General features: G+C 49.8%; 2 protein-coding genes and 1 long non-coding RNA gene across 4 annotated transcripts in view; 1 reads left to right on the top strand and 2 right to left on the bottom strand.

Annotated features, from left to right (window-relative positions):
• The window catches only part of ARHGEF18 (Rho/Rac guanine nucleotide exchange factor 18), a 46,112-nt gene extending 40,119 nt beyond the window's left edge, over positions 1-5,993 (bottom strand). The window contains exon 1 of the mRNA XM_084498829.1: positions 4,637-5,993. Within this exon, the coding sequence (XP_084354955.1) occupies positions 4,637-4,712 (76 nt within the window). The 5' untranslated portion in view covers positions 4,713-5,993. The remainder of the gene's footprint in view (positions 1-4,636) is intronic.
• Positions 278-4,630, top strand: LOC311424045. Its single transcript, XR_014685985.1, has 3 exons — positions 278-594; positions 1,177-1,313; positions 2,755-4,630. It is a non-coding gene; the product is annotated as an uncharacterized lncRNA (long non-coding RNA).
• A 3,703-nt stretch (positions 5,994-9,696) lies between the features above and the next one.
• The window catches only part of INSR (insulin receptor), a 55,627-nt gene continuing 40,527 nt past the window's right edge, over positions 9,697-24,796 (bottom strand). For both annotated transcript variants that reach the window (XM_084498826.1, XM_084498825.1), the window contains exons 11-21: positions 21,413-21,684; positions 21,063-21,205; positions 19,987-20,146; positions 19,546-19,645; positions 19,222-19,289; positions 18,791-19,020; positions 18,327-18,437; positions 18,090-18,249; positions 17,186-17,315; positions 16,823-16,957; positions 9,697-15,433 (exon numbers count right to left, since the gene is read on the bottom strand). In XM_084498826.1, coding sequence (XP_084354952.1) covers positions 15,079-15,433; positions 16,823-16,957; positions 17,186-17,315; positions 18,090-18,249; positions 18,327-18,437; positions 18,791-19,020; positions 19,222-19,289; positions 19,546-19,645; positions 19,987-20,146; positions 21,063-21,205; positions 21,413-21,684 — 1,864 coding nt within the window. In that variant the 3' untranslated portion in view covers positions 9,697-15,078. The remainder of the gene's footprint in view (positions 15,434-16,822; positions 16,958-17,185; positions 17,316-18,089; positions 18,250-18,326; positions 18,438-18,790; positions 19,021-19,221; positions 19,290-19,545; positions 19,646-19,986; positions 20,147-21,062; positions 21,206-21,412; positions 21,685-24,796) is intronic.

Below are 24,796 nucleotides of genomic sequence, written 5' to 3'. Positions count from 1 at the left end.
TTGCACCATCCCAGCCAGACCCCTATATGATGCCGTGTCCTACGGGGGCTGCTTTCACAGTAAAGCAGAAGAGCTAAGCACATTGTCACCGCCATCACTTGCAGGAATCACTTTAAAGCATGAATCTAGGGGGAAAAAAAAAACAACGTCCTGGCATCACTGATATTATTTGCATCCTTAAAGAGCAAAGGACACTGCTGGGAGGGAAGACAGGAGGACTTGGGGCAGCGCTGACATGCGGAGCAGTGCTGGAGGTGTGTGGGTCTCCGGTCCCACAACGTGTGCACGTTCCCCACACCGCAGTGCTGAGCGGGTGCCGGAGCACGCGTGCACCGCCCGATAAGTCATTGAGAAACAAAAACAAGGCCTGGACGTACTTGGCGGCACAATATATCGTCCAGCTGACTGAAGCACATTCCTATGTAGCGAGACACGCTGGAAACGCTAGCCACGATCTCTAAACCAGTGCGTGACTCACGGAGGCCTTCTATTCCTCTGAGATACGCACAGCTGAGGCGAGTGGAAAAAAGCCAGGCTGTTGGCTGAAGCACCCTGGTGGATGGCTGAAGATGCGAAGAACAATAGCAAGAGACAGTAAGCCACCATATCTGTCCAGAGAGGGGGGAATAAACCTGCTAGAAACTGCTAGAAACCCATCAAACTCCAGGAAAGCAAAATATAAAAGCGTTACTATGAGCAAGATCCCGTTAAGAAACACCCTCCTGGAAACCTTGCAGCCTGCTGTGCGTTTTAATGCTACACGATGCAGCCAGCGAGCCAGAAATTGCGTGGTGCCAATGAGAAAAAGGCAGCAAACGTGAGGGAGAGTTTGGAGGTTTGTTCCTTGGATCCTGCTGCACGCTGCAGAGGCCAGGTTGTCTGCTTGAAGGAGCATTTGGTGTGTTTAAATGTGTGAAATCATTTAAAGTCGGGGCTGTAAGCGATATAGTGAGGAAAACGCTCCACGAAGGCACTATTTAACTAAGAGCTTTCTAACTATACAAGCAGTGAAAATTTGAAACAGGCTGTCTAGGGAGGATCTAGGAGAAGATTTTAATTAATAGACAAATTCCTGCCCTGGATGTCCTTGGGCTGCATCTGTAATGCTTTAGCTGTAAAACTGGTCGAGGCTCAGCCAGCAGGTTTTAACATCACCTTTTGTTTTCCCCTGTTCAGCTTGCAAGCAAGAAATCAGCTTTCTGAAGAAACCAGCACAGGTTTTGGCGTGGGCTTGAAGGAAGCTGAGCAGCCAAAGACGTCAGCGGACAGCAAAAGCCACCGAACCCCCAAAACAGGCTGGGGTTGAGACCAAGGTAGGACTGACCCAAGGGGAGCAACCATAGGGCTGGGAAGGTCTCAGGGAGCCAGGGACACATCCTGCTTGCCCTCTATGAGCCTGAGGAGGGAAGCAAAAGGAGCTTGTTTGCCCTTGCCATCCCTTGCAGCAGTGAACATGCCTCAGAGAAGGGAGCAAAGTCCCCAGGGGCAGGGATGGAGCTGCAGGAGCTGACAAGTGCTGCAGCCTGACAGAGGCCAGAGCCCTGGCCCACAGGTTTAGCTAAAACAAAGAGGTGTTTTCCTCCCGAGCAGGGTCCCAGCCAGCCTGCCAAAGCTGGCTCTGCACCAGGCTCCATCCTGCAGCTCTGAAGTGGGTCCCTGGATCAGAGTCAGCTCCTTGGAGGCCTGGAAAATATTCCCTGTGCCGTGCAGGGCTCTGGCTTTGGCCAAGATGTCTGCTGCAGTCAACAAGCCCCCTGCAGCCCCACCAGACAGCTTACATCCTCCTCGGACACTTCAGACACTCTTGTTCAACACGCGATAAATCAGGTTTGCAGCCAGCGGCGGCGAACCCGGCGGCAGCGACCGTTAGGCACCAGCGTGTGCTGTGCACGGGGCTACGGCGGTGGGGAGACCATTTTAGGCAATGTGTGAGCACCAGACGTGACAATTCCGGGCTCCCCATGTTTAATTCCTCCATCGGTTGACCCTGGACTAGCACCGTCAGCTCTAGACACGACACTTGGGCACAGGGATCCCATGGAGGGGCTCTTGGGGGAAAAAAAACATTTCCAAGAATCAGGTTATGGCAGGATGAGCAAAGAAAGGCTGGTGTGGAGAACACAGAGGCTGTGAGCATCCCTGTCTCTGAGACAGAGGTGGTCACCCATCTTCTAGCCAGAAGGGTAAACCCCAAGGCCCTGCACTCGAGACTCTTTGGGAGGACCCATGCCTGGTTTCGCCGCTGTGTGGTGGTCAGGGGTTGGCCCCACAGGTCCCCAGAGGTGGCCAGGCAGCAGCATTCACTTCCCTCAGCTGATGCTGGAGACAAGATGGCAAAAGGACCCTTCCAAGAGCACGTGCTGTTTGGTTTCGGGGAACATTAAGCAGCTTCGGTGCTGCAGTTGCTATATTCTCCTGTGGCCAGGGACCATAAAAGGTTGCTGCTGCAGGGAGCAGCTCCTCAGAGGAATTCCCAGGGCAGAGCTGGGGAGGAAGCGCCGCACACGAGCGGGGCTGTGCTGCGCTGTGCCAGGCTGGCTTCCTGGCAGGCAGAGCATGAAGACGCCAGGCTTCTTCCCTAGGAGGAAGGGAGCAACGAGAGGTGTCCGTGGCGTGTGGCAGCCTGGGGGGGTTTTGGTACCATGGGAACCCACCAGCTGAGCTGGTTTGTCTCGAGGAAGAAGGCTCCCTGCTGCTGCACCCGCATGCAATGTCACTGGGCGACTCATAAAGATGTAGATATTTCTGTTTCAGGGCTGTAGGAAAAAAAACCCTCCCTTCTGCAGCCACCCAGGCAAGCCGGTCACTGGAGAAAACACCCACAGCTGGTGACAGCAGGGGACCTCACCCAAGCAGCCAGTGCTGGAACAAGCTGTGCCCGCCAGGGATTTGCAGCCCAGGAGCAACGTGCCCCAACCCCAGGCCCCTGCTGCCTTGTTGGGGCAGGATGCTGCGGGTCCCCGGGCGACCCCAGAGCCAGGCAGGGGATGCGTCAGAGGAAACACAAGGATCCGAGCTCTCACCACACAGCTCACATCCTGCAAGCATCAAACACCCCCCGAATTTCCACCGAGGAAAGGCCACAACAAACACGGCGGGGACAAAGGCACCGGTCAGAATGAAACAATCCCAGGAGGAAGGAAAGAGCAGAGCATCTGAGCATTTCCTAGCAATCAGGGGGCAGAGAGTGCTGGGAAACCACCGAGAGCATCACAGGCAAGAAACAAGAATCATTCAGTCTCCTTCTGGCTCTTCCCTACTGGCCCAGCACCAGCTGCCCTCTACGTGCAGCCCCGCAGGATGACCAGAGCCGTAGGGTAAAACCTCTGCAGAGCAAGTGCTGAGCTCGCCGTGCCAAAATCGGATGAAGTGCAGCACTTGGCCTGGTCTGGGCCCCAGCTCATCGGCCGTTGGCAGCAGCGGGGATTGGCTCATGTGGCCCGGGCTGAAGGAGGGGAGAAGATAAGCCGTCCGACACCGTAACGCACTGTACAGCGAGCTGCTGCCTTATCGCTGCCTTTGGGGCCTGGTTTTTGGGCACGCAGGGCACGGGGAGCAGGGAGGCAGCGTGAGGCTCAGCTTGCTGTCAGTGGAAAGGTCTCAGCAGGGCTCAGCGGGGTTGCAGCCCCCCGGATACCCTCCCAGCCACGACCTATGGTCACTGTGCAGCTTCCTCAGCAACTGCTGGGGAGGGGGCTGCCCCGAGATGCTCCCCAAAGCAGCCTGGTTATGAGCAGAGGCTGATTTATTTATTACAGCCCTGAGCCCAGCTGTGCTTCCCGAGCGAGCCCAGGCACAGCACTGCGGGGCTGGGGCCGGGGAGCTGGGAGCTGCTCAGGGCTCAGCGTGGGTCAGAGCCTCCTGACCCTGCCTCTTGCTCTGCACAAACCTTCCTGTGACCGGCCGCTTGGGATCCCCTTCCCCTGCGTGTCCGCAGAGGAAGAGGAGAGCTGGGGGAGGAAAAGGCCGACACGCACCATGCGCTCGAATGCCACAGATAACGATAACCACCAGCCCGAGGGCAGCGTTTGCAGCAGGGGCAGCAGTGTCCAGCTCCTCCAGGGCCACGAACACCCCACATCCCGGGGCTCTCACTTCTCTCTTTCCAAGCCACGGCACTGCGAGCAGGAACGAGGCCAGCTCACACCACTGCCGGCATTTCCCACCCCTGCTGTGGGACAAGCGGGTGCCACATGAGCCACCAGGGCTCAGCCCGTGCCCCGAACACGGGGGCTCAGCTCCTCAGCCCGCTCTGAGGGACCGGAGGAGCCTCTTTCCCCGGCATCTGCTCTGACACCAAAGTCCCAGCACACAACTTGAGGCTCAGCCCTCGGCAGCTGCCTGCGAACGCCGGGACCTCCGGCTCACTGGCAGCAGCAAAGCTCGGTTATTACAAAACCATAAGGCTGCTGTTTAACCCGTTACCCAGCTCCCCAAAGCATTTACGTGCCCTGAGAAGGTGAAGAAGAAGGAAAAGTGTCACTGACATCTGAGCAGTGGCCCCACAGAGAGGAGCAGTGGGTGCCCAGCATGTCAGGGACCCCCGTGCTCTCTGCCACCCGCTCACCCCGGCCGCCCTGCAGCAGCGGCTCGCGGCGCCCGGCTCAGCCCTCTCTCCCCACACACAGGCCGTTACCTCGCTTAAAGGACCATCTCTTCTTCCAGCGCTTCGAGAACGACGGCCAGGAGTGGTTGAGCAGTGAGTCGGACATTGGGGAGCCCTCGGAGCCCCCGTGCGAGGAACGGCCCCAAGCAGGAGACGACAGCACGGCGCACGGCAGAGCTCAGCGCGGTCTAAGGCAGCGCTGCAGGCTGCAGCCCAGGGGCTGCCAAGGGGGGAGTGGAGAAGCCAAGTGTTTTGTCAGAAGTATCAGCTGATGGAAGCTGTAGCCAGAGAGAAATTCCTGGTCTCCGGCGTTCCCACCTGTGTGACGGGTCAGTGACTTCCTACAGCGGGGCCCGGGGATTAGTGGCCCCGCAGCGCATGCAGCCCCTGGCCGAGGCTTGCAGAGGGAAGCAGAAAACAGGCTGCAAACACACCCAAACCTGCCCCTCGCTGCCAAAACCTCCCTGCTCTGCTCGTGGTGATCAGATGTCAGCCGGACAAACCGTCACCTGCACGTCCGTTCTGCAGGGGCACGGGGCCCCTCCACCTGGGAAATGCAGGGCAAGAGCCGAGAGCACTGGCTGGATATTTGCACCTTTGGCATCACTTAGCACAGCCTCTGCAAGGGAAGGTGTGAGACCCTCCCCATCTGCAACGCTGGCATCACCTTGGGGTCTTAGCAAGTCCCTGGCCCCTGGCAAGGATCAGCCTCCAAGCCCTTCTCAGCTCCCCCACAAAGGGAGGTGGGAGCTGTCTCCAAACTGCCCCAAGACACCAAATCCCCCTTCCTGAGGTCTCTGAGCCCCACTGACACCAGCCCTGCAGCTCACCGGGGCTCCAAACCTTGCTCCTGAGCCCTTGTGCAGGCTGGCAAAGCCTGGTTTTACAATCTCAGCCTCGCTGAGGAGACCCCAGCTGGTTTGGGGACGGCCACAGGCACCTCCACAGCATGGAGCCTGCTCCGGGCTGGTGTCACACAGAGGTGGGTGGTGAAGAGCATTTCCCTCACCCGACCACAAACCTCAAGGCGTCATCTGCCCAGCGCAGTCCTCCCACATCCCCTCTGCAGGCAGCTCCCTGACAACACGGGCACCCAGCTCAGCAGCGGCCCTTTGGAGAGGGTTTGGGGGACCCCAGCTCAGCCAGGCCCAAACCCAGCCGTGGGCAGTGCTGAGGTCCTGCCGGGGGGGAGGCATCTGCAAACCTTCATCTGTGGCGTGGCAGCAGCAGGAGCAGCACCCGTGGGGGGTTTGGACACCCCAGCACTGCCCCAAAGGGAGCCAGGGGGATGCCCGGTGGGTTAAACCCCAACCTCCTCTTCACGTGCAGCAGGGTGAGGCTGCTTCATCAGAAAACCCCAAGGAAGATGAGCAACAACTCCGGTGTCATCGGATGGATCTCGTGCAGAGAATGACTTACCCTGAAGGCTGGAGGCATCTCTGGTGAGTTCCCCGAGCACGCTTACAGCTGACAGCCCCGACTTCTCCAGCCGCTGGTGCAAAGCGAGAAGCGGAGCCTCATCGGGGAAGCAGCAGCCGCGCTGCTGGGCTGCTCGCGGGGGCCTCTGGCTCAACCATCTCACCGCTTCCCCTTTTTGAAGACACGAACGAGCCCGCCTCACCCATGCTGCAGTTCCTCCGACGTCAGCCCTGGCACGGCCCCGCTGCTCTCTCCAGCCCTCGCAGGGGTCGGGGCTCCAGCAGGGTCCAGCAGCCCCCGTTGGGGGGCCGCACACCCCAAACTGCCCGGCGCAGGGGCCCCGAGAGCTGCAGAACTGGTGATGGCCACGATGACAGCGATTGCCGCAAACAGCTTCCTGTTCCGTTCGGAGAAAAACCGCTCTGTGTGCACCGTGAGAGCCTGGCACTAAGGGGCTGTGCCCACGGGCTCGTTGCACCATCGCTCGTTAGCCTCCTGCCAGGGGCAGCGGGGCCCAGCGCTGGGCTCCCACAAACGCATCCTTCATCACCGCTGTGGCGGGGTGGCTCTGGCAGACCCCGCAGCCCAGCAGGTCTTGGGCTGAGAGAAGATGAAGCGATAGCAAAGAAACAAAACACAGAGATGACTGCGCCGGCTGAATTTCTCTGTGCAGGTGAGGGACAGACCCACAGGCACTCTGGCTCCAAAGCAAGGGGAGCGAGGGGCGAGGTGCTGGTCCTCGCCGCGTGCGGTCCAGCAGGCAGAGCCCCCAGCACAGCCTGGGCTCAGATTTTCGGCGTGGCTGCCTGCTCTGTTCCACCGAGCCCCGGGGGCCACCGAGCACACGCACCTCATCCCACGGCCCCGAGCACACGCCAGCCCCAGCCAAGCCCTAATCAGAACAAGATCCGCTCACACTCCAATTACTCAGAGACCGCAGCCTTGGCAGCGCTTGGGATAGCAATTATCCAGTGCTCCAGGAAACCACCAGAGCAAAGAGGAATTAAGGTTTAATTTCTCTGAAGTCCACAAGAGCTCGGTGAGGATCAGGGATCAGGGATCAGGACTGCTCCCAAACCAGGCAGCTGGTGACGGTGCGGTGTCCTTACCACAAGAGAGGACCAGAGCTAATCTCTTTCCTTTCTGGTGTCTGATATGGTTTGGGGGTTAGCAAAGCAGAGCTATGCATGCGGCCTGGAAGAGCGATGAGGGATGACGGCACGAGGGCTGGATGAGTCTCAGCATCCTCCCCCAGCATCTACGACTTGAGAGCCCAGCAGGCAGCAAACCTCCCATCACAGCAAGGTCAAGTTTTGTTAGGATCTCCAGAGAACGACCTGTGCCAGAAAACGCAACTCCAAACCATTTCAAAGTATTGCTTTGTTTCTCATCGCTCTTACAACACGAGAAATCCAGGTGGGTTTGGAGAGGGCTGAGGTTGGATTGAGCTGCTCCGTGTGCTCCTGCCCAACGCAGGGCAGCGGGCGCAGAGCGGGGCCGGATCCAGCTGCCTTGTCCAGCTCGGCGTGCAGAGGCACTAGGTGGCATCAGCACCGCACAATCTCCGTTAACCAACGTCAGCGCCCAGCCCAGCGCTGGGCCCAGGTGGCTGATGAAACACTTGCTGGAATTTACCAGGGACAGGGGGCGAGGAGTGTGCAGCGAGGGTTGACCTCGACCCCTCCAGAAAAAAAAAAAAAAAAAAAAAAAAAAAGCATTTTTTGCAAAAAAAAAAAAAAGTAAATCATACTACTCACTTTTACAGCCATTTGTTGCGCAAGCAGCGGACGCTATCCCCAGGTCTGAGGCCGGTGGGGCCCTGGCAGAGCCGAGCCCCGAGGTGCTCAGCTTGGTGCTGGTGAGGTGAGGAGCTGGGGCTGCAGCGCAGCGAGGACACGAGGGACAAGGCACGGCAGGAGAGCAGGTACCTTTACCAAAAAGCTAAACGCATCGAGAAGAAAAACAGCAGCAGCGAGTCCCCCGCCTCGCTGGTGCAGCTGATCAGGAAGGAAATCTCGCCTGTGATAAAACGAAACAACGTTTAAGTCAGAAGAAAGAAAGATTTTTACATTTCCACAGCAGCTCGGTACAGAAGGCGAGGGGAGGTGGTTCCTGGTGCAAATCCGGCCCCAGCTGCTCTGCCTCAGGACGGGGATGAAGCAGAGCCTCTGCCTTTCTGCCTCGCAGTTCTGCCTTTTAAAACTGCCTGCGTCCCCCTGATGGGAAAGGAGCCTGGGTCTGTGCTCGGGGAAATAGCAGCATGATGCTACAGAGCAGCAGCTCTCGCTGTTTTGGGCAGAAGGAAGCCCTTTACCAATGTTTACTCAACAGCACCGAGCACCCTGCGGTGAGGATGAGCCCGGAGCGTGTCGTGCACACCACGGGGCCAAGCTAAGTGAGCCTCGGACCACAAGCCTGCAACGGGCAGATCTGTTTGTTTTTTTCTTTCTTTTTTTTATTTATTTTTTTTCTTTTCTCAGCACCATTCATTTTGCAACTGAAAGTATTACTTATTCCAAGATATGAATTTAATGCTTTCTCTGTGGTAAAGCAGCATCCAGCGCTGCACAGACAGCAGACACAAAATGAGCAGTTATTCTTGGATAATTTATTCAGAAATTTAATATAAACAGTTAATTGTTCAATATTCTGACACACGGCAAGAGTTTTGTCTTAATGCTCCAAGATACTTTCTGTACATGTCACTGCTTGGCTCTTACATACGAAAACATTGAAAAAAAAAATAAATCAAGGGGGAGGTTTTTTCTTTTTTTGTGTGTGTGTTTTTCTCCTTTTTTTTTTTTTTTTAGAAAAAAAATCATGGCACATTTGATCCTTTATTTCAAACAAGAGGTATCTGCAATACTGGAACCTTAGATATGCAGAGAGAAAGGTGGGAGCAGCAAGTTTAAACAGGAAAAAAAAAAAACAAGACCTCACAGAACATCACTTAGCATGTAACTGAAACTGCCTCTGGTCCGGTTAAGGTGCAAGCAGCCCAGCATTTGCTTTTGGCTGCGTTTGATGAAGCCGATGCCCAGGACCCCATCCACAAAGTTCCTCAAACACAAGCCACTGTTTTGACACTCTAAGAACAAAACCAACGTGCAAATTAAAGCAAAAGGTAAGGGGTTTCCTCTTTAAATAGCATTCTGTCTTTTCAGATTTAAAAGTGGCTTTTCTAAGATAGCCATCAGCCAGTTTCCATCACACACGGTAACGGGAGAAGTATTTGGAAACCAAGATGGTGACAGCATTACCAGATGCTGCTGGGGGGGAACTCGGAGGAAGAGAAGAGCTTTGGGAACAAACCCAACTCAGACGTCAGCTCTTGGGCAATTGAGAGCCCAGCGAGCCCAAGCCACACTTTCCACCCCCAGGACTGCAAAGCAACCCCTTGGCAGCACAGAGCAAGAGCCTGAGTGGTGTCGCCGGGACTCAGCTAAGCAGGTGAGCCTGGGCCCACCTTTAACCGTGTTCGTGGTCCTCCTTGGATGCCAGGACTGCCCCAGTGCCACCGCCAGACCCCGCTCCCCCAGGGGCTCCTGGGCTGGGGAGAAGCGAGCGCCGAGCACCATCAGCCAGAGCAGCAGAGCTCACAACAGAACGACCACCACAAACACAACCTGGTGCCCGCTGCAAACGCGTTGCCAAAAAACGTAACAACGCCGTAGGAGTTAATACTAACTTTATTATACAATATTTAAAAAGTCATTTCTCTACCTGTCCCCTTATAGCTTGCATTGTGCTGCAGTTAATTTGCTGAACCTGCAAGAATAAGTGCTTACTTCTGAGAAGGACAAGCAATTTAATCTTAAAAAGAAATACACATTTAATGACAGCAGATTTGATAAAAATGGTAGTTTTATAATTGCTTTTAAATAGTCAGATTCCTCCAAAAGTCAATCGCACTACTGGCTTCACTCTTGTGATACTCGTAGCAAGGCAAGCCAGAACAGAACAGGCTGAACACGTTAATGCTCTTACACCAACATTCACGTACAGCATCCAAGCAGAGTTAACACAGAGCCAAGCAGAAGGTAATAAAAAGGCCAAATTCAATTAAGTTCATACAAACGCTAAACTAATCTCGCTTTGAATTTCACGTATTTCTGAAGCAACTACTTCACAGTTCCAATCCGTTCAGCAGCTCCTCTCCCAGGACCGCGCGCAGGGGCATCGCGAGGGGCATCGGCTGCTCCGCGGAGGGGAAGGGGCTCCTGGCACGGCCGTGCCCGCCGGCTCCGCGCGTCTTTGTGTGAGAAGTGGTGGCTTCGAGGGAGGCGAGGACACAGCCGGAGGACCGGAGGGTGTTCTGCAGTTTCTTGCTTACTCTGCTCTTACTCCACAGTCTCTGAACCGATCACACGTGGATCACGGGAGCACCTGGCACAGCTGTCAGAGTAAGGCTTTATGGCACAAAGATACTTCACGTTCTGATTTGAAAAATGAGGTTCCAGTCTCGGTATCAGGAATCGCTGCTAGCAATGAAGGGCCCAGAGAACCTCAGGGTCCATCTTCATATCACAGTGACGTTAAGAGGGAACTGGATTGCCTCTCTCCCTCCCCTAAAATGGAGGCTCAAGAAAAACTGACGCAGCACCCTTCTTGCTCCTGCCTTTTCCTATTTGCCTTCATCTTTTAGGTCAATAACACAGTAAGCAACTTTGAGATTTTTCCAGAGATACCAACACTATACGCAACAAACCAAAATTAAGCAAAGTGCCCCATTACTATAATACAAGTTCAGGAGGAAAGAGATACACTACCCATAAATTAAGAGTACCCTTTAGCAACCTAGGAGCAGCCTCTTCCCAACCAACACAGCTGCTTTATGATCTGCACAGAAAATCCTCCTCGCAGCTTGGTCTATTTCCTATCACGTTTCCCAACCCAGTGCTGGCACAGAGTTTACGTTATAAGCTCTTCTATTTTACAACACAACAGAGTATTTACAAGCCGCCAAGAGACGTGTTTTTAACCTAGCAGGCAAGCTTTGCAATGCTGCACTGTACTGCAAGAGAAGTACCAGATTTGCAAGAGGTGTTCAGGAAGTGGCGATAGAATTTAACGTGCAAATGCTTCTGAGAAACCTCTCCAGTCCCGTGCTTCAAACATCTGCTCAAAGAAAACACAGCAGAGCACAGAAAGCTGGTTCTTACGCTTCCTGCTTCACCAGCTTTAGAAACAGCGAGGCTCTGGCTGCTCGTTGGTACCCCTTCCTGTCCCCAGACTGAGCACAGGAGGCTACAGCTGCTCCTCAACATGCGCCTGGGTCTGCCCTGCTACTCGGAGCTGTGAGTGGGAAGTTCTCTGCCTGCACAGGGCAGGATCCAACCCCAGCAAACGCTACCTGAAGCTGGGAGCTGCCCTCCTCCAGCCATCCCACCTGTGCTCCCACCTGGCTCCTCCTCACCACTGCGCAGCAGTGGGTGCCTGTGCTTTTGCTGCAGCTGCGGCGCTCTCGCCCCTATAGGGATCTCACTGGAGCACAGAGCAGCAGCAGCTCCCCAGGCGAAGGCACAGCACCTGCCGTGCTGCTCCCCTTCCTGGGCACGGGACTGCACCGCACACAGGTTTCATCTGGCGCACGCAGTCTCAACTTGTACACAACCCCTTGATGCCGCCGATCCAAGCACGGGACTTGTGCATCCCCAGGGCAGGGGAGGATCTCCCAGCAAGAGAGAGCAAAGTGGCAGCTGAGGGCTGAAAGTAAAGGATTTTCCTCATTCAGAGCTGGGCTTTACAGATGACGTCCATGCACTCCTCCTACTTCTGTAGCTGAGCGTAATCTCCAACAGCCACAAGTGGCAACCGCTAGCGTCATGTGTTTGTTTTCAGAAGGGACTAGCTTTGGGGAAAAATGATATCCTTACCGCTGGTACCACACGCCTCTCCTCGCCCTTGGCACACTGTAGAGAGGACGACTGGAGTAATCTTTATGCACAGTATTGGGTATAAACAACTGCTCCCTTTGGTGCAGAGTGACGATGACAACACGAGCCACGTGAACGGACTGCCTGTCCGCAAAGCGAAACACATAATCCCTTGTTCAGTGATCCGAGTGTTGCAAATCATGCGTACTCACAGGGCCAACCAATATCAACTAAATTTAAAAGCCAGACCCAATACAAGGTTCCAATGTTTGTTTATATAAAGGATCTTCTATTCCCACAGTTATGATTGCTGCAATTTAAAATGTTATCAAAACATCGGCACGCGGGAAGGGCTGATTTCAGGAGGTCACATCCAAGCCGCAGAGCTCCCGGGTAGCAGCGCACAGGGAAGGCAGCGACCACGACACCCAAACCCAACTCCAACAACGAGGGCTGGGCACAGGCCCTGGTTCTCACTGGCATCTACTGCTCCAGCAGGATGCTGTCTCCTCCTTTTAGGTCATTAGTTCAAAAAGTCCAAACATTTACACGGGTCTTTTTTTTTTCTTTTTTATCGCAACAGAACTAGGAAGATGGTATCAGAGTATCAGATCCAAATTTGCTATCGGGTATTTGGAGCTGGAAGTAGTTTCTTTTGGTCACTACTACTCAGAATAGTGATAAACGGTGATGAGCTGTTCTCCTACCCATTCCCTTCAGTGAATGGTCCCAAGTATTGGAATCAGCTGATATTGATTTTCCCTGATCCACAATAGGTCCAGACCAGAATATTTAAACAGGTTTAGAGGTGCGCAGTATTAAAAATATCCTTAAGAAACACTGAGGTAGACTGCACCAGAACAGGACAAAAATAATCCCACCACATCCACCTGCCAAGATTTTACGGATACAAATTTACATGTTCTGCATGTTTAAGAAAACGATTTTTTTGTTGCCTTTTTTTTTTTTTTTTTACAGTGTTCTATATATTAAAATAAATAAAAAATTTCTAATAAGAAAAACTTCTCTTCCTTAGAAAAGTGTGAGAATATGTCTTATTTCCTGCAGTGTAGTATAGAGCTGCTAAACAGTTACTACTTTGTAAAGCAGAGGAAATGTAAACGAGGCCTTTCCGAACTGAAGGATCTTACCCATGCCTGCACTGGGTGGTTTCCCCCTAACTCCGTGAGCAACCTCTGCCCTCTGCCTTCCACCCCTGTCCCAGTGGCCACCACCCCATGGTGCTGCAGCCGAGCGGAGCTGCAAGAGGCGCTTCCTGCAGACCCCAGCCCCTTCCAGTCCCTCACGGAGAGCAGGCAGCAGCACAAACCAAAAGCCACGCTGCGGCCTGGTGTCCCCGCTCCCACCGAGTCAGGACCTTGTTTTTTTCCCAGCAGAGAGAGCAAAGTGGCCCTTGGACTTCTCCAGGAGGAATAGCAGAGGTCTGAGCAATCTCTCCCCTGGTAAAACCAGCTCCTGCATGAAATGGCCTGCGACATCGATCATCTTCATTTCTCGCTTTAGCGCTTCTCCCTGCCAGCACGCTCCCTCATCGCAACGAGACACGCTCAGTTTCACAATGATTTTCTAACATTTTGTGCTTATCAGCTCTGTCTTTATGCAAACAGCAGCAAAACAAAGCACGGTCCAAGAGACGAAGGTTGACATCCCAAAGAGCTGAAAGCAGTGGCTCACGCACGCGCCCTGGGAGAGGCGCAGGGATCTCAGGAACACATCGGAGGCCCGCAGGCAGCACGAGGCCAGACGCCTGAGCAGCAGCAGACAGGCAGCAGGGAGCTGACCACAGTCACGTTCAGCTTCTGCTTCACGTGCAGAGCCAAGAGCCTTGTGCTCGCCTCCCTTCAGCTGGGCTTTAGTGTCTTTTTTTTTCGGTTAGAGTTCTTACTCGGCCTCTCTGGTTGCTTCTCCTGCGGCACAACGTGAGGGATGCGGGGGCAAACACGTAGCAGGACCCCGGAGCAGGACGTTCTGGTGTCCTTCAGCCCCCAATGACCAAGGTAAGTCCCAACTACTTTGTCCCAGGGCTTCGAGTGGAGCCAGCTGACTGCACGGTATAAATCTTGAAACTGTTTTATAAAGCCTTGTCAAGTATAAACTTAACATGTGCTTCATAGCTCCTAAAAGGGTAATCAGCTAAAATTAGTTCATTCTGAAATCTTTGGACCACTTTAAGACCAAACAATCCCCCAAATTCTCCCCTCCCCGAAAGGACCATAAACAGTCAATAATTTATATGAAGTTAAAATTTAAACTACAGACATTTTAAATATATTACAACAAACAATATATATACTCAATGCTGTAAGGACAGAAAACTCGGTATCTCAGTTCAGGGGACTCCTACTTTGTTTGGTCTTGAAAGTACCCATAAATCTCAGATTTCTGCTCCTTTGGCTCCCAGCACATTTTCCTCATTTGTTAATGAGAGAAAACCTACTCCCAAGAGTCCTCAGTATAAAAATAATCTGTTTAGGATTCAGTCACTCCAGGGAAATGGGAAAAAGATAAGTACACACTTCCGAGAAGAGGAAAGCTTCTGTGAGAACATACAAAACTTATGTACAAAAAAGAAGTGTATATTTTGCTATACATATACACCCCACATATATATACTGCACACACGCACGCACACGCACGCACCCTTGGGATTTAACCCATTTAAAAAGTATGAAAGCAGCAGCTATTGGTCAATCTGAGGATCTGGCGCGTCCGACTGATGTGTTGAATCCTTCAGCTGTAGTGAAGAGTATGCCTGAAAGCCTGGAATTCTACTGGAAATGCTTTTGTCCTGCAGAAGTTTTGTTCCGCACCGTTACGCTGTAGCTCAGATACCAGCAAATTTCACGTCTTTTGTTGGCAAACGTGGATGCTCCTCCTTTAGTTTAACTTACACGGTCGCTTCCTGTTTTGAAACCATGGTTACAGAAAGGACAGCAGCCATGGAAACCTTTTCCATTTATGTTCACAGATAAGTCCACTGACAACCAGTCAACTTGGCAAAAAAAAAAAAAAAAAAAAAGTATTAATCATAAGATGATTAAAAATTTGAAGAGTCTGTAGATGTGTGTCATACACTGTGGCAGCAATAACAAGAGTCCTGAGATTTGTGGAGGGGGAAAAAAAAGCAGACAAAACCCTTGGGTCAAACAGGAAGCGTTAGGAAGGACTTGATCGGGGCATGGAGAGAATCCGCCCGTTTTTCTTGCCACCGTTCATGTGAGTGTAAGGTATGTGCTCTTCGTAGTTCCCCTTGAGGGCCATGGAGGGTCCATTGTCCCGCCCCAGGACTTTGTCCCTCTGCGTGTACGAGGAGGGATCGAGGGGAATGCTCTCCATGTTCTCGAAGTCCATCTCGTACTCCTCCGTTTCCAGAGGTTTGTTCTCCTCACTGTAGAAGAACGAGACCTCGTGGAAGCTGGGGTGCAAGTCCTCCTTCAGCATCTCGATGATCTCAATGAAGGTGGGGCGCATTTTGGGGTTGTATTGCCAACACATCTGCATCAGGCTGTGCCTAGTTGAGGACAAAGGAGTCAGGGAGAGGAAAAAACAAATCCACACAGGCAGAGCTGGCACAGACCAGGACTGGTATCCATGTCAGATCGCCCATCACGCATGCTACTCCTTTGAACCCCACGTTCCCACCCAAACTGAGCTGTTTGTTCTCTTCCCGTCTCCGTTTTTGCCTCTAGATCCTCACACTGCTTTTTCTCTATTTCTGTCTAGATCAAAAATTCCTTCCAATTCCTTCAATTGTTCTTAACTCGGCTTCCGAAGGAAACAAGGCTGCAGTTCACGTACTCTGTGAATGTGCGCACGCACTTAGAGCCGTCTCACAATTCTTTAATTCATTCAATTTTAATTTTAACTCAGCCTGAAAGATAACAAGTTCCTTAATCTTCAAGGAAAATAGCAGGCTGTGCAGAAGAGAGAGGTCCTGTAAACAACCCACCCAAAAGAAAGGCTGCAGCGAGATGTTGTATGTTACCATACGCCACGAAGAAAGAACTTACACATCTCCTAGGTACAAAAAAAGTTGTAAACTGCAGTTTGTAACTGGCCACAAGAGACAACTGTCCAGGACAGCAGGCTTTTTTCACAAGGATACTCACAAAACATGTTTATTTTTTGAGTCTGGAAGTGCTGTTTTGGCCAGAAGTGGGCTGGCGTAAGAAGTTACTGGAAACAGGGAGTTACTATTAGCCTTGCCTTCTCCAACAAGGGCTCCTTCCCCTCACCTCTGCATGCTGCTGCAGCAGTGGCTCCTTAAACCCCTCTACCAAAACACCCTAGCTCAGGTTAAACACTTGGTAACAGGATTTATTTTTCTTAATTACTCTGAAGCAGCTTAGGAAGCATCTGGCTAGGCAGCCGCGCTGGCAGGTCTGAGGATGCAACAACCTCCAAACCGTGAACATCACGAGCAGCTGCAGACATTAACCCTTAACCCTGGTACAAGAGAACGTCTGGCTTCAGTTTGTAATCCTCTTTGCAAGGTGTTTTGCGCTCTGTCTCTACACAGTGCCCTCTTTTCTCCCTAAACTTGCAGGCAGCCTAACCTTGTACTTTGAGTGGGAAAGGAGCCTGCAGGAGACATGAAAAGGCCTCGGACACGATAAGCAGCTTGGGGCTCAGCAGAGCATTCTCCTACCTCTCCCTCCTCATTAGTCATAAATTGGATTTCTAAAAATCAGCAGTAAAGAGTTGCTGTAATTCTCAAGACTATTTACGTAGTACAGAGAGATGAATTAGAGAAAACCTCAGCAGATGTGGGATTAACAAACTGCTCTCCAGCCTTTATAGCCCCAGGGACGCAGACTGTGGCCAGGCTCTGCCCCATGACACAAGCCAACAGCCATCCACTAGTGCAGCTTGGTCAGCTGGCACCCGCTTTACTACTTACAGCCTCTCTGGGCAGTTGTCTGGCTGATCCAGGTATCCTCCATCCATTACAAACTTTAGCACCTGTTCATTGGAGAGTCCCTGGTACGGCTGCTCTGCTAAACTGCTTATTTCCCAAAGGACAACACCAAATGACCTAAAAAAGAAACAAGACTCCTGGTGAGAAACATTCTGAAGATCTACAAGTGATAGCCTTATTTTGGAGAACACATACTTTAAAAGAATACTACTATATTTTTAAGAGGGTTTCAAAACAATGTTGTGTTTTGTCTGTACTCAGAAGAAGTTAGCAACTCACAGTGTAAACAACATGCATTAAAACGGTGAGTTCTTGATTCATCTGGGATTGCAGAGTACAACTTACCACACGTCTGAGTAAGTAGTGAAAACACCATCCTTTAATGATTCGGGTGCCATCCAGCGCACAGGCAGAAGCCCTTTGCCTCCCTTACGGTAATAATCCGTCTCGTAGATATCTCTGGTCATGCCAAAATCTGAGAGAAGCAATTGGGATGTGTTAAATGTCTCTCCTTCCATGCTGCTTTTACTGTGCAACATCTCTAGATGAGTGTTTCCTTCCTTTGACGCCAGGCTATTTTCATACACCCAGTAAGCCTCCTATGCAACTTCCAGCAATTTGTCACCTTGTGATTAACATTCAAAACACTTTCCTTTTCCCTGCATTTTTTCTTTTGTGAACTACTACAGAGCTGTGATAGAGACTCCAGAGTTGCAATTTTTAGTGACAGCTTCTAGTCTAAACATTATTTTTATTCATCTCCTTTAAGGAAAACAGAGCCGTCTTTGCCCTTAAATCCCACTGCCTTGGCTTTAAGTCCAAAGAGGTCTGAAAAACCACCAAGCCTTGAGGTTTCAGTTTATTTTTACATTTTGTATTTACTTACTTCCAAATGGATTTGGGTTAAAAACTGTGTCTTGTGGAAGACAAATGACTTTTTAAAAGGCACCTGACCTAGTGACAGGGTTAGCAAAGCTTGCTTTGTTGTGCCCAACACCTTCTTTGTCATAATACTCATATTACGAGTATTATGACAGAATAGAGGCGATTAGAGAAGTTGCTCTGGCTTTAAGGGAGACATTTTTCTTACTGAAGCCCATACAATTCTTTTACAGGGAAGAAAAACAGAAAAGTTTGCTGCATTTCCAAAGGGAGCCAGTGGAAATCACCTGTGTTTGCTGCATTGCTCTCAGGTTTTATACACGTAAGTATGACCCACAGAATTCTCTTCTGACCACATACTACATACCTCCAATTTTTACAGTGAAGTCCTCTGCAACCATACAGTTACGAGCTGCAAGATCTCTGTGCACAAATTTTTTGGCATTCAGATAGGCCATACCATCAGCGATCTCTGCAGCCATCTGGATCATTTCTCTCAGCGTTGGCGGTGGACGGCCAGGGTTATTCTACGATAAATAAACAAGTATTAAAAAACAAATCTAGTTAGCCTGTTACACATGTACTGCCTCTCTCCTGTCTGTACCTCAGCATCAGGTCTCAAAGAGCGAAGGTAGCTTTTCAGATCTCCATGTGCCATCAACTCCATGACCACCAGCGTAGGTTGTCCTTTTGAGACCACCCCGAGGAGGCGAACCTGGAAAATAAATGAGACTTTTCCTCAAGGTTGTGTCCAAGCACACTGGGCAGAGTCCAGCTATGAGAACCGGGTGTTATAACAAAGCCAACACCCTGAACAAGAGCTTGGAACGGCACCACAAAGCCACTTAAGGCTGAGAAGTTTTGAAAGAGCAAATGTGAAATGATGCAAGCAGATTCACACATTTTATAAAATCTGACAAATAAAGATCCCAGCTCTTTTGATCAACTGCTTCTGCAGAAAGGCTGCTTTTGTAGGCTGAACACCAAGCTTTAAAAGCATTAGAGAAATATTAGTTATGTGATGGGACTTTCACTTGCTAATCATCTGAGGCAGCCAGCGATGCTTACCACATGATGGCAGCTGAACCCTTTCATCACAGAAGCTTCATTTAAGAACTCGATGCGCTCGCGGAGGCTGGCTGATTCGTTAACGGTTTTCACAGCTACTCGAGTCTCTGGCTCTCCCTTCACAATGTCCTTGGCAATTCCTTCATATACCATGCCAAAGGAGCCCTGTCCCAGCTCTCGGAGGAGAGTGATCTTCTCTCGTGGAACCTCCCATTCATCAGGGACATAGACTGTCAAAACAGAGGGAGACGTTTCTGAATTGAGCAACTATCTTTCAAAAGCCATTTCTACAGTACAACTGTCACAGGATATTGTGGTATGTAAAGACAACCGGAAAAACTCCATGAAGAAAAAGCCAGTCCCGTACTGTTGCACTGTCTGAATGACTACACAAGAAATAAGGCACAGAGGAAAGCCCCCACTGCTCTCACCATCACTGGCGCTGAGATACTCGGGGTTAGAAGATGCGTAGAGCGGCCCAGTTGGTCCTTCGGTTTGTCTGAAAGGGAAATACAAGTTCTTTAGCACATTTGCAGCTTTTGACATGTTACAAATGAAGGCAGTTTGATTAATTCCCAAAGTGTGCAATAAATAGCAACTATCCCAATTTCCAAAGGCACAAAAAGTATTTCCTAAACTAAATTAATGTTATAATCATCATCTAAATTAGAAGATAAACAAGTCCAACAATTAAAGAAAACCTTTACATAAAAGTTTTGCTTGTTGTGGTAAAAATGATGTGAAGTTGCACTCACCTCTTTTTCACAAGAACGTAAGCAGCTCCAATAATTCCAGCAATTATTATGGCAAAAATAATCGGAACAATTATAACAGCAATATTAGGCTGAGCATTCACTAAGAGAGAAAGAGAGAAAATTGGAGGTATTACACAGGTCTCAAAATCCAAATCTTCTGTATAAGATCTCTTCCTTGACTAAACAAGAAAGAGCAGGAAGCCAGAGGCTGCTTCAGGTAGAGAACGCAGGGCTGCTCAGAACAAGAACTCAAACTGCTGTTCAACAGCTAAATTAAGAAAATGGACACATTCCTAATTCCAGTTTCTGGAAAACAGATGTACTGGTAAACATTTCATGCCCCTCTACAGGTCCCTGTGCACTCCTTGCTAAGCCCCACCATCTTCCAACTGAAATCTGAGTTCTGATCAAAAAGACGATGTTGAAAACCAAAGAACTCACAATAATCAGCCACGTAGAAATAGGTAGGTTCTGTCCATGAGCCATTTCCAGCCAGTGACGTAGCTCGTATACGGACACTGTAGTTTCCAGGCTGCAGTCCACGCAGTTTGCAGCCCTGCTCACTGGCAAAGTGCTTACGGGAAACGCAGTAGTGTGCTTCCTGCAGGAGGAGGGAAGGGGCAGGCTGTGTTACGCTACCTCTGCAACAACCTCGGGCTCTGTAACAGCCCACTAGGATTTCTTCCTCACCTCCTTCACTGACAAATGTATACAAATACGGTTTTCACATGCTCGGGTCTTTTCCAAGATAGTGGCTTGTCCTGGATTTACATTTTATAGTTTAGAGTAGTTCAGATTACACGCAGCATATGCCATTTGCTGTACTAGAGCTCAGCCCTGAAATCTGACCTCAGCTGGCAAGCCCTCCTGCCCACACGGCACTGGCATGCTGCGCAGGCACTAGGGCTGCTCATAGGCTCTTCTGCTGCTCAGAGCTTTAACTTCTCTAAGCAATTTACATTTACATGTATATTTTCTGTCCTTCTGTGAAATAAAATTTCTAAGAATGTCCATGCAGAAAGTTAGCAAAATAAATACTGGATGAATGGGCACTGTAGAGGGAGATTTTTATTTCTCAACATTACCACAGGTAGACTTCCAGAGGATAAAATTCACTAGCAACGTTTTATTTCACTTTGGTTCATGCAAAAGGAAACCAGAATGGACAGAACACTATAAGCACTAGGGCTACTAAAAACTGAATGAGGGCTCCCAAGGACTCCCAAGGATTGTTGTCTTGCAGCAATAAACAAACACAAAACCATATTCAGGGCTACAACTAAACTGTGTAAATACACAGCCACGTCTTGTGATGGCATGGGAGGTATCATGCCAATACAAAAGAACCCAGAAGAACCCAGGGAAAGGCAGAAAGGTCTCTACAAGTCCAGCCTCTAGCTGTTACCTTTCAGCAGCCTCCCCAGCACCACCACTACCACAGCTTGTAACAAGAGGGACTGAAGCACGGAGCTACTTCTCCAAACGTGCTGTTTTAAAGAAAAAGCAGAAATTCTCACCTCTGTCTCCCCAAGACGTCCGTAATTCACTTCATAAAGCACAATAAGACCGTTTGGCTCCTTTGGTTCCTGCCACTTCAAGTGCACGGTATTTTTTTCAACCAGTTCATGGGTAACTGGACCAACGATGTCATCGGCCTTAGCTAAAACCAAAGTCATGATTAATAATAGTTTTCTTTCATGTCTTTTGCAAAATGCAAAACTGACAATACTTCATCCATCATCTTCTCCTACCAGGACATACAGAGAGCACAGTCCGTGATGTTTCTGCAAAGCAGCTGGCTCTCATGGGAAAAGCAGCATTTTGAAAACAGCCATCAACCCAGAGCAAAGCTCAGGAAGCTAATTACCTTCTGGCATGGTCCTGGCACTGACATAAGCTGCAACGCTGCATCGAGATTCCTGAGCGTCGTGGTTACAAGCGTGGAGCTCAATACGATACCCTGTGAAATGCCGCAGGCCTGAGATAACCAAAGACTCCTTAAACTTAACTTTTTCAAAAGGTTTCTGTTCCTCTGCATTCTCAGATGCAGCTGCAGATGAGTTTGGAGAGGATGCAATGGTGGGTATCACCACAGTGGCATTTGCTACAGAGCCGAGGTCTCTTCGTTTTCTTGATGGCCTATTAAATAATGCATTAGAACGTTATTTGTTATACCCAATATAAATGCATCCACCTGAAAAGAAATAGTTAAAATGGGAGAGCTCAGAGTGCAATCGAAAAGTCAAATTCAAAACCCGTATTTGCAATACAAGACAGAAATTCCAGCGCACACGGCTTTTCAGAATTACGTATCCCTGAGATGATTTCCCTGCACAACTGTGTACGGGAAAAAAAAAATCCAGGCCTAAGGTATTTGCTTGGGAATTCAAATTCTCCTGAACCTTCTCAGCAGAATAGAGCTCTAGCAGGCTGCCTCGTGGATGCCTTGCACACAGTGTTGCAATGCTTGGGAGTTCATCTCCTACACATTCTAGCTTTGAACAAATGAGGTCATATCACAGCCCCCAACTCTGACGACCTTGGATGTTCCACATATTCCGAGTGTCATAAATTTGCATTTATGAAGCGTAAGACCAGTTTCATAGCTCACTGGAATACATCTGCTGCTTTGAACCCTAATTCTGAACTTATCTATTTCGACAGATAATTTTAACCTTTTCCCCAGAGACCAAATTTATTAAGATCTTTCCAGCAGGCGCATTTAAGACACACGGATTCAGACTACAAATTAGCTGTGCTGTTTGTTAACCAAATATTGCTTCTCAAGTTATTGCACTTCAGTCTGAAAATCAATTGTTTGCTGCCGTAAAAATAGAATCGGCCCCGTGATCTTGTCAACTCCCCTGTTTGCAAGTGAGCGCCACTAGCCAACTTTCATGTCAGATTTCATCAGTAAATAAACAGAATCAGTTCAACGGAATTAAAAACCGTTCAGCATGTAATTCCTTGGGAACAAAAGGAACAAGAATCAAAACAGAACTCCTGCCACACATCCACCGCTAGGAATTCCAGGTTGGGAACCAACCAAGGCGGTGAATCAGTAACAGTATTTGGTTACACAAAAGGAATTAATGCCATTTGAAAGCAGAGCGGTGTATTTTAAGGGGATGATGATCTTTGTTTGTGTGTGCATGTGTGTGCAGCTATTAAAGGGTACAAAGAGTGACCTGAACTGAACCCACACTTGAGGCATCTCCAGTCTCTAAAAATGTAACAAGCTGTTGAAGCAAATCCGTGCTGCTGAACTGAACTTTCCACTGCCACCCTCTGACTATCGGGCAAATGATTGGCGCAGGACAGCTTTGGCAGGTGACTGCACAGGCTGGGTCTTTGTCTGCAACCCCCAGCCCCACTTCCTGATGTTCCTTAAGCTCAAACAGCAAAGCAACCAGCCCGAAAGCTGATTTTAAGATTTCCTCCAACTAAACACTGGGTTGGACGCAACGACGTAAGCACATTCGTCCACCTGATGAAAAAACATGATGCCAAGCGGCAGGTTTGGCAGAGCACATTCCAGCTTCTCGTTTTCTCTTCCCCTAATTACTAATTAACTCCAGAGACATCATTTTGGAGTTGCTGTTATCTCAGCCTGCGCATTGTTCTGAACAGTGTCCCCTAACAATGGGGCAGAGTTCAGAGACCCAGGTCTGGGTCATGCCAACTCCCTCCCTTAGAAGCAATCTTTACAGTCAACCAGGATCTTGTTTGGACTTCAAAACAAAGCTGCACGCCACTGTTTACAAAGTGTGGATTCAGCTGTTCCTCACGTTCAAGAGAATTTTGTTTTTCACAAGTAAAACAGTAATTTGACTACTGATGCAACACAGAGTAAAACACAAGAATAACTTCTTCCTCTGGTAACAGAAAACAAGAAAAGCTTCTGAAGCTGTAAACACAGTCTTCCCACATTTATTATCCTAGATTTGCAGCAATTTTCTTGCCAAATTCGTTGCATTTTCAAACAATTGATGCCTTCCCTAGTTGTTCCACTGCAACTTCCATTAAGATTCATGGCCATTTCAGCAGCTCCAACGACCTTCCCTGCAAGATGCCCAGTCTCAGATTCCTTCTCCCCCTACCATCAGAGACAGTCAGCACACGTGAAGGCTTCTGGTTCAGGAAAGGGTGAAGTGAGAACCCATCACATGCAACATGAGGTGAGCTGAGGGATTTTAAAAATGCATTAGCTAGCTCAAACCAAGTTTTTCCACACACCTGAAACTGGCACAGGCTGTCATTGCTGCTTCAAGAGCAGCTTGCCTCCCTTCCCCCTTGTGCTGGCACAAGCATTTACATATTTGTCTACACAATTAATCAGACTGGACTGGGAATCCTAGAAAAAGAAGTTGTTTTTAATGTGAGTCATTTCTCAGACCTGTAGCCCATTAATGTGTGTAATAACATGAGCGTGTGTGACAGAAAGAGAGACGGAAGGACAGAGACAGAGAGAAGGGTGAGACTGCTGCTGCAGTAGAGATGGTTGAGAGTATACATGAGAACACATCCTGAATAGCAGCCATTTACCTCCCCTCTGCCTCTCAGGACTTTTATTACTTTTGAAACCTTTCCATGCTTTCCACAGAGTCATGGAGCAGTTGAGGTTGCAAGGCACCTCCCAAGATCATTTAATCTGAGCCCCTGCACAACGCAAGGACAGCTAGAGCAGGTTGCTCAGGACTACATCCAGCTGGGTTTTGAGTACCTCCAAGGACTGAGACCCCACAACCCCCCTGAGCAACCTGCTCCAGCGTTCGATCCCCCTTTTGCTCCAATCTGTGCAAAACTTGTTTCCATGTAAGAGCAAATAACACATGAAAGAAGAAACAAAGCATCAGCTTCTGATGGCCACTTTGTTCAGCTACAAAGGGAGGTTTCAAAGCAGGTGGCGTAAAGATACCCACTAGCTCCAACTAGGAACATGGCTATGGCAAGAAATGTTTAGACACTTCTAGTTTGCTTTGCCTGTGCCAGAGCAAATCAGCCCACAAGACTTGTGACAGTTTCTCCTGGAGTAGCTAGTTAGCTGTGCACATGGGGAAGGAACAACTTCTGGGATTTCCAGCAGGGTTCTGAAAAAGTCAGGTGAGATCAGACCCGGACCAAAGCAGGGCATGGCAGATCTGCAGGACAGCCTCGTACTTGGCTGGATACTGCACAGGGATCCAATGGCTGGGAACAGGACTGAGGGGGAAAATGGTACGTGGAAAACAAGGAGACAACACATAGGGGG

This window comes from Aythya ferina (assembly GCF_964211825.1).
Source record: "Aythya ferina genome assembly, chromosome: 26".
NCBI lineage: Eukaryota > Metazoa > Chordata > Aves > Anseriformes > Anatidae > Aythya > Aythya ferina.
Note: the sequence above shows the minus strand (reverse complement) of the source record. Positions and strands in the feature narration are given on the sequence as shown.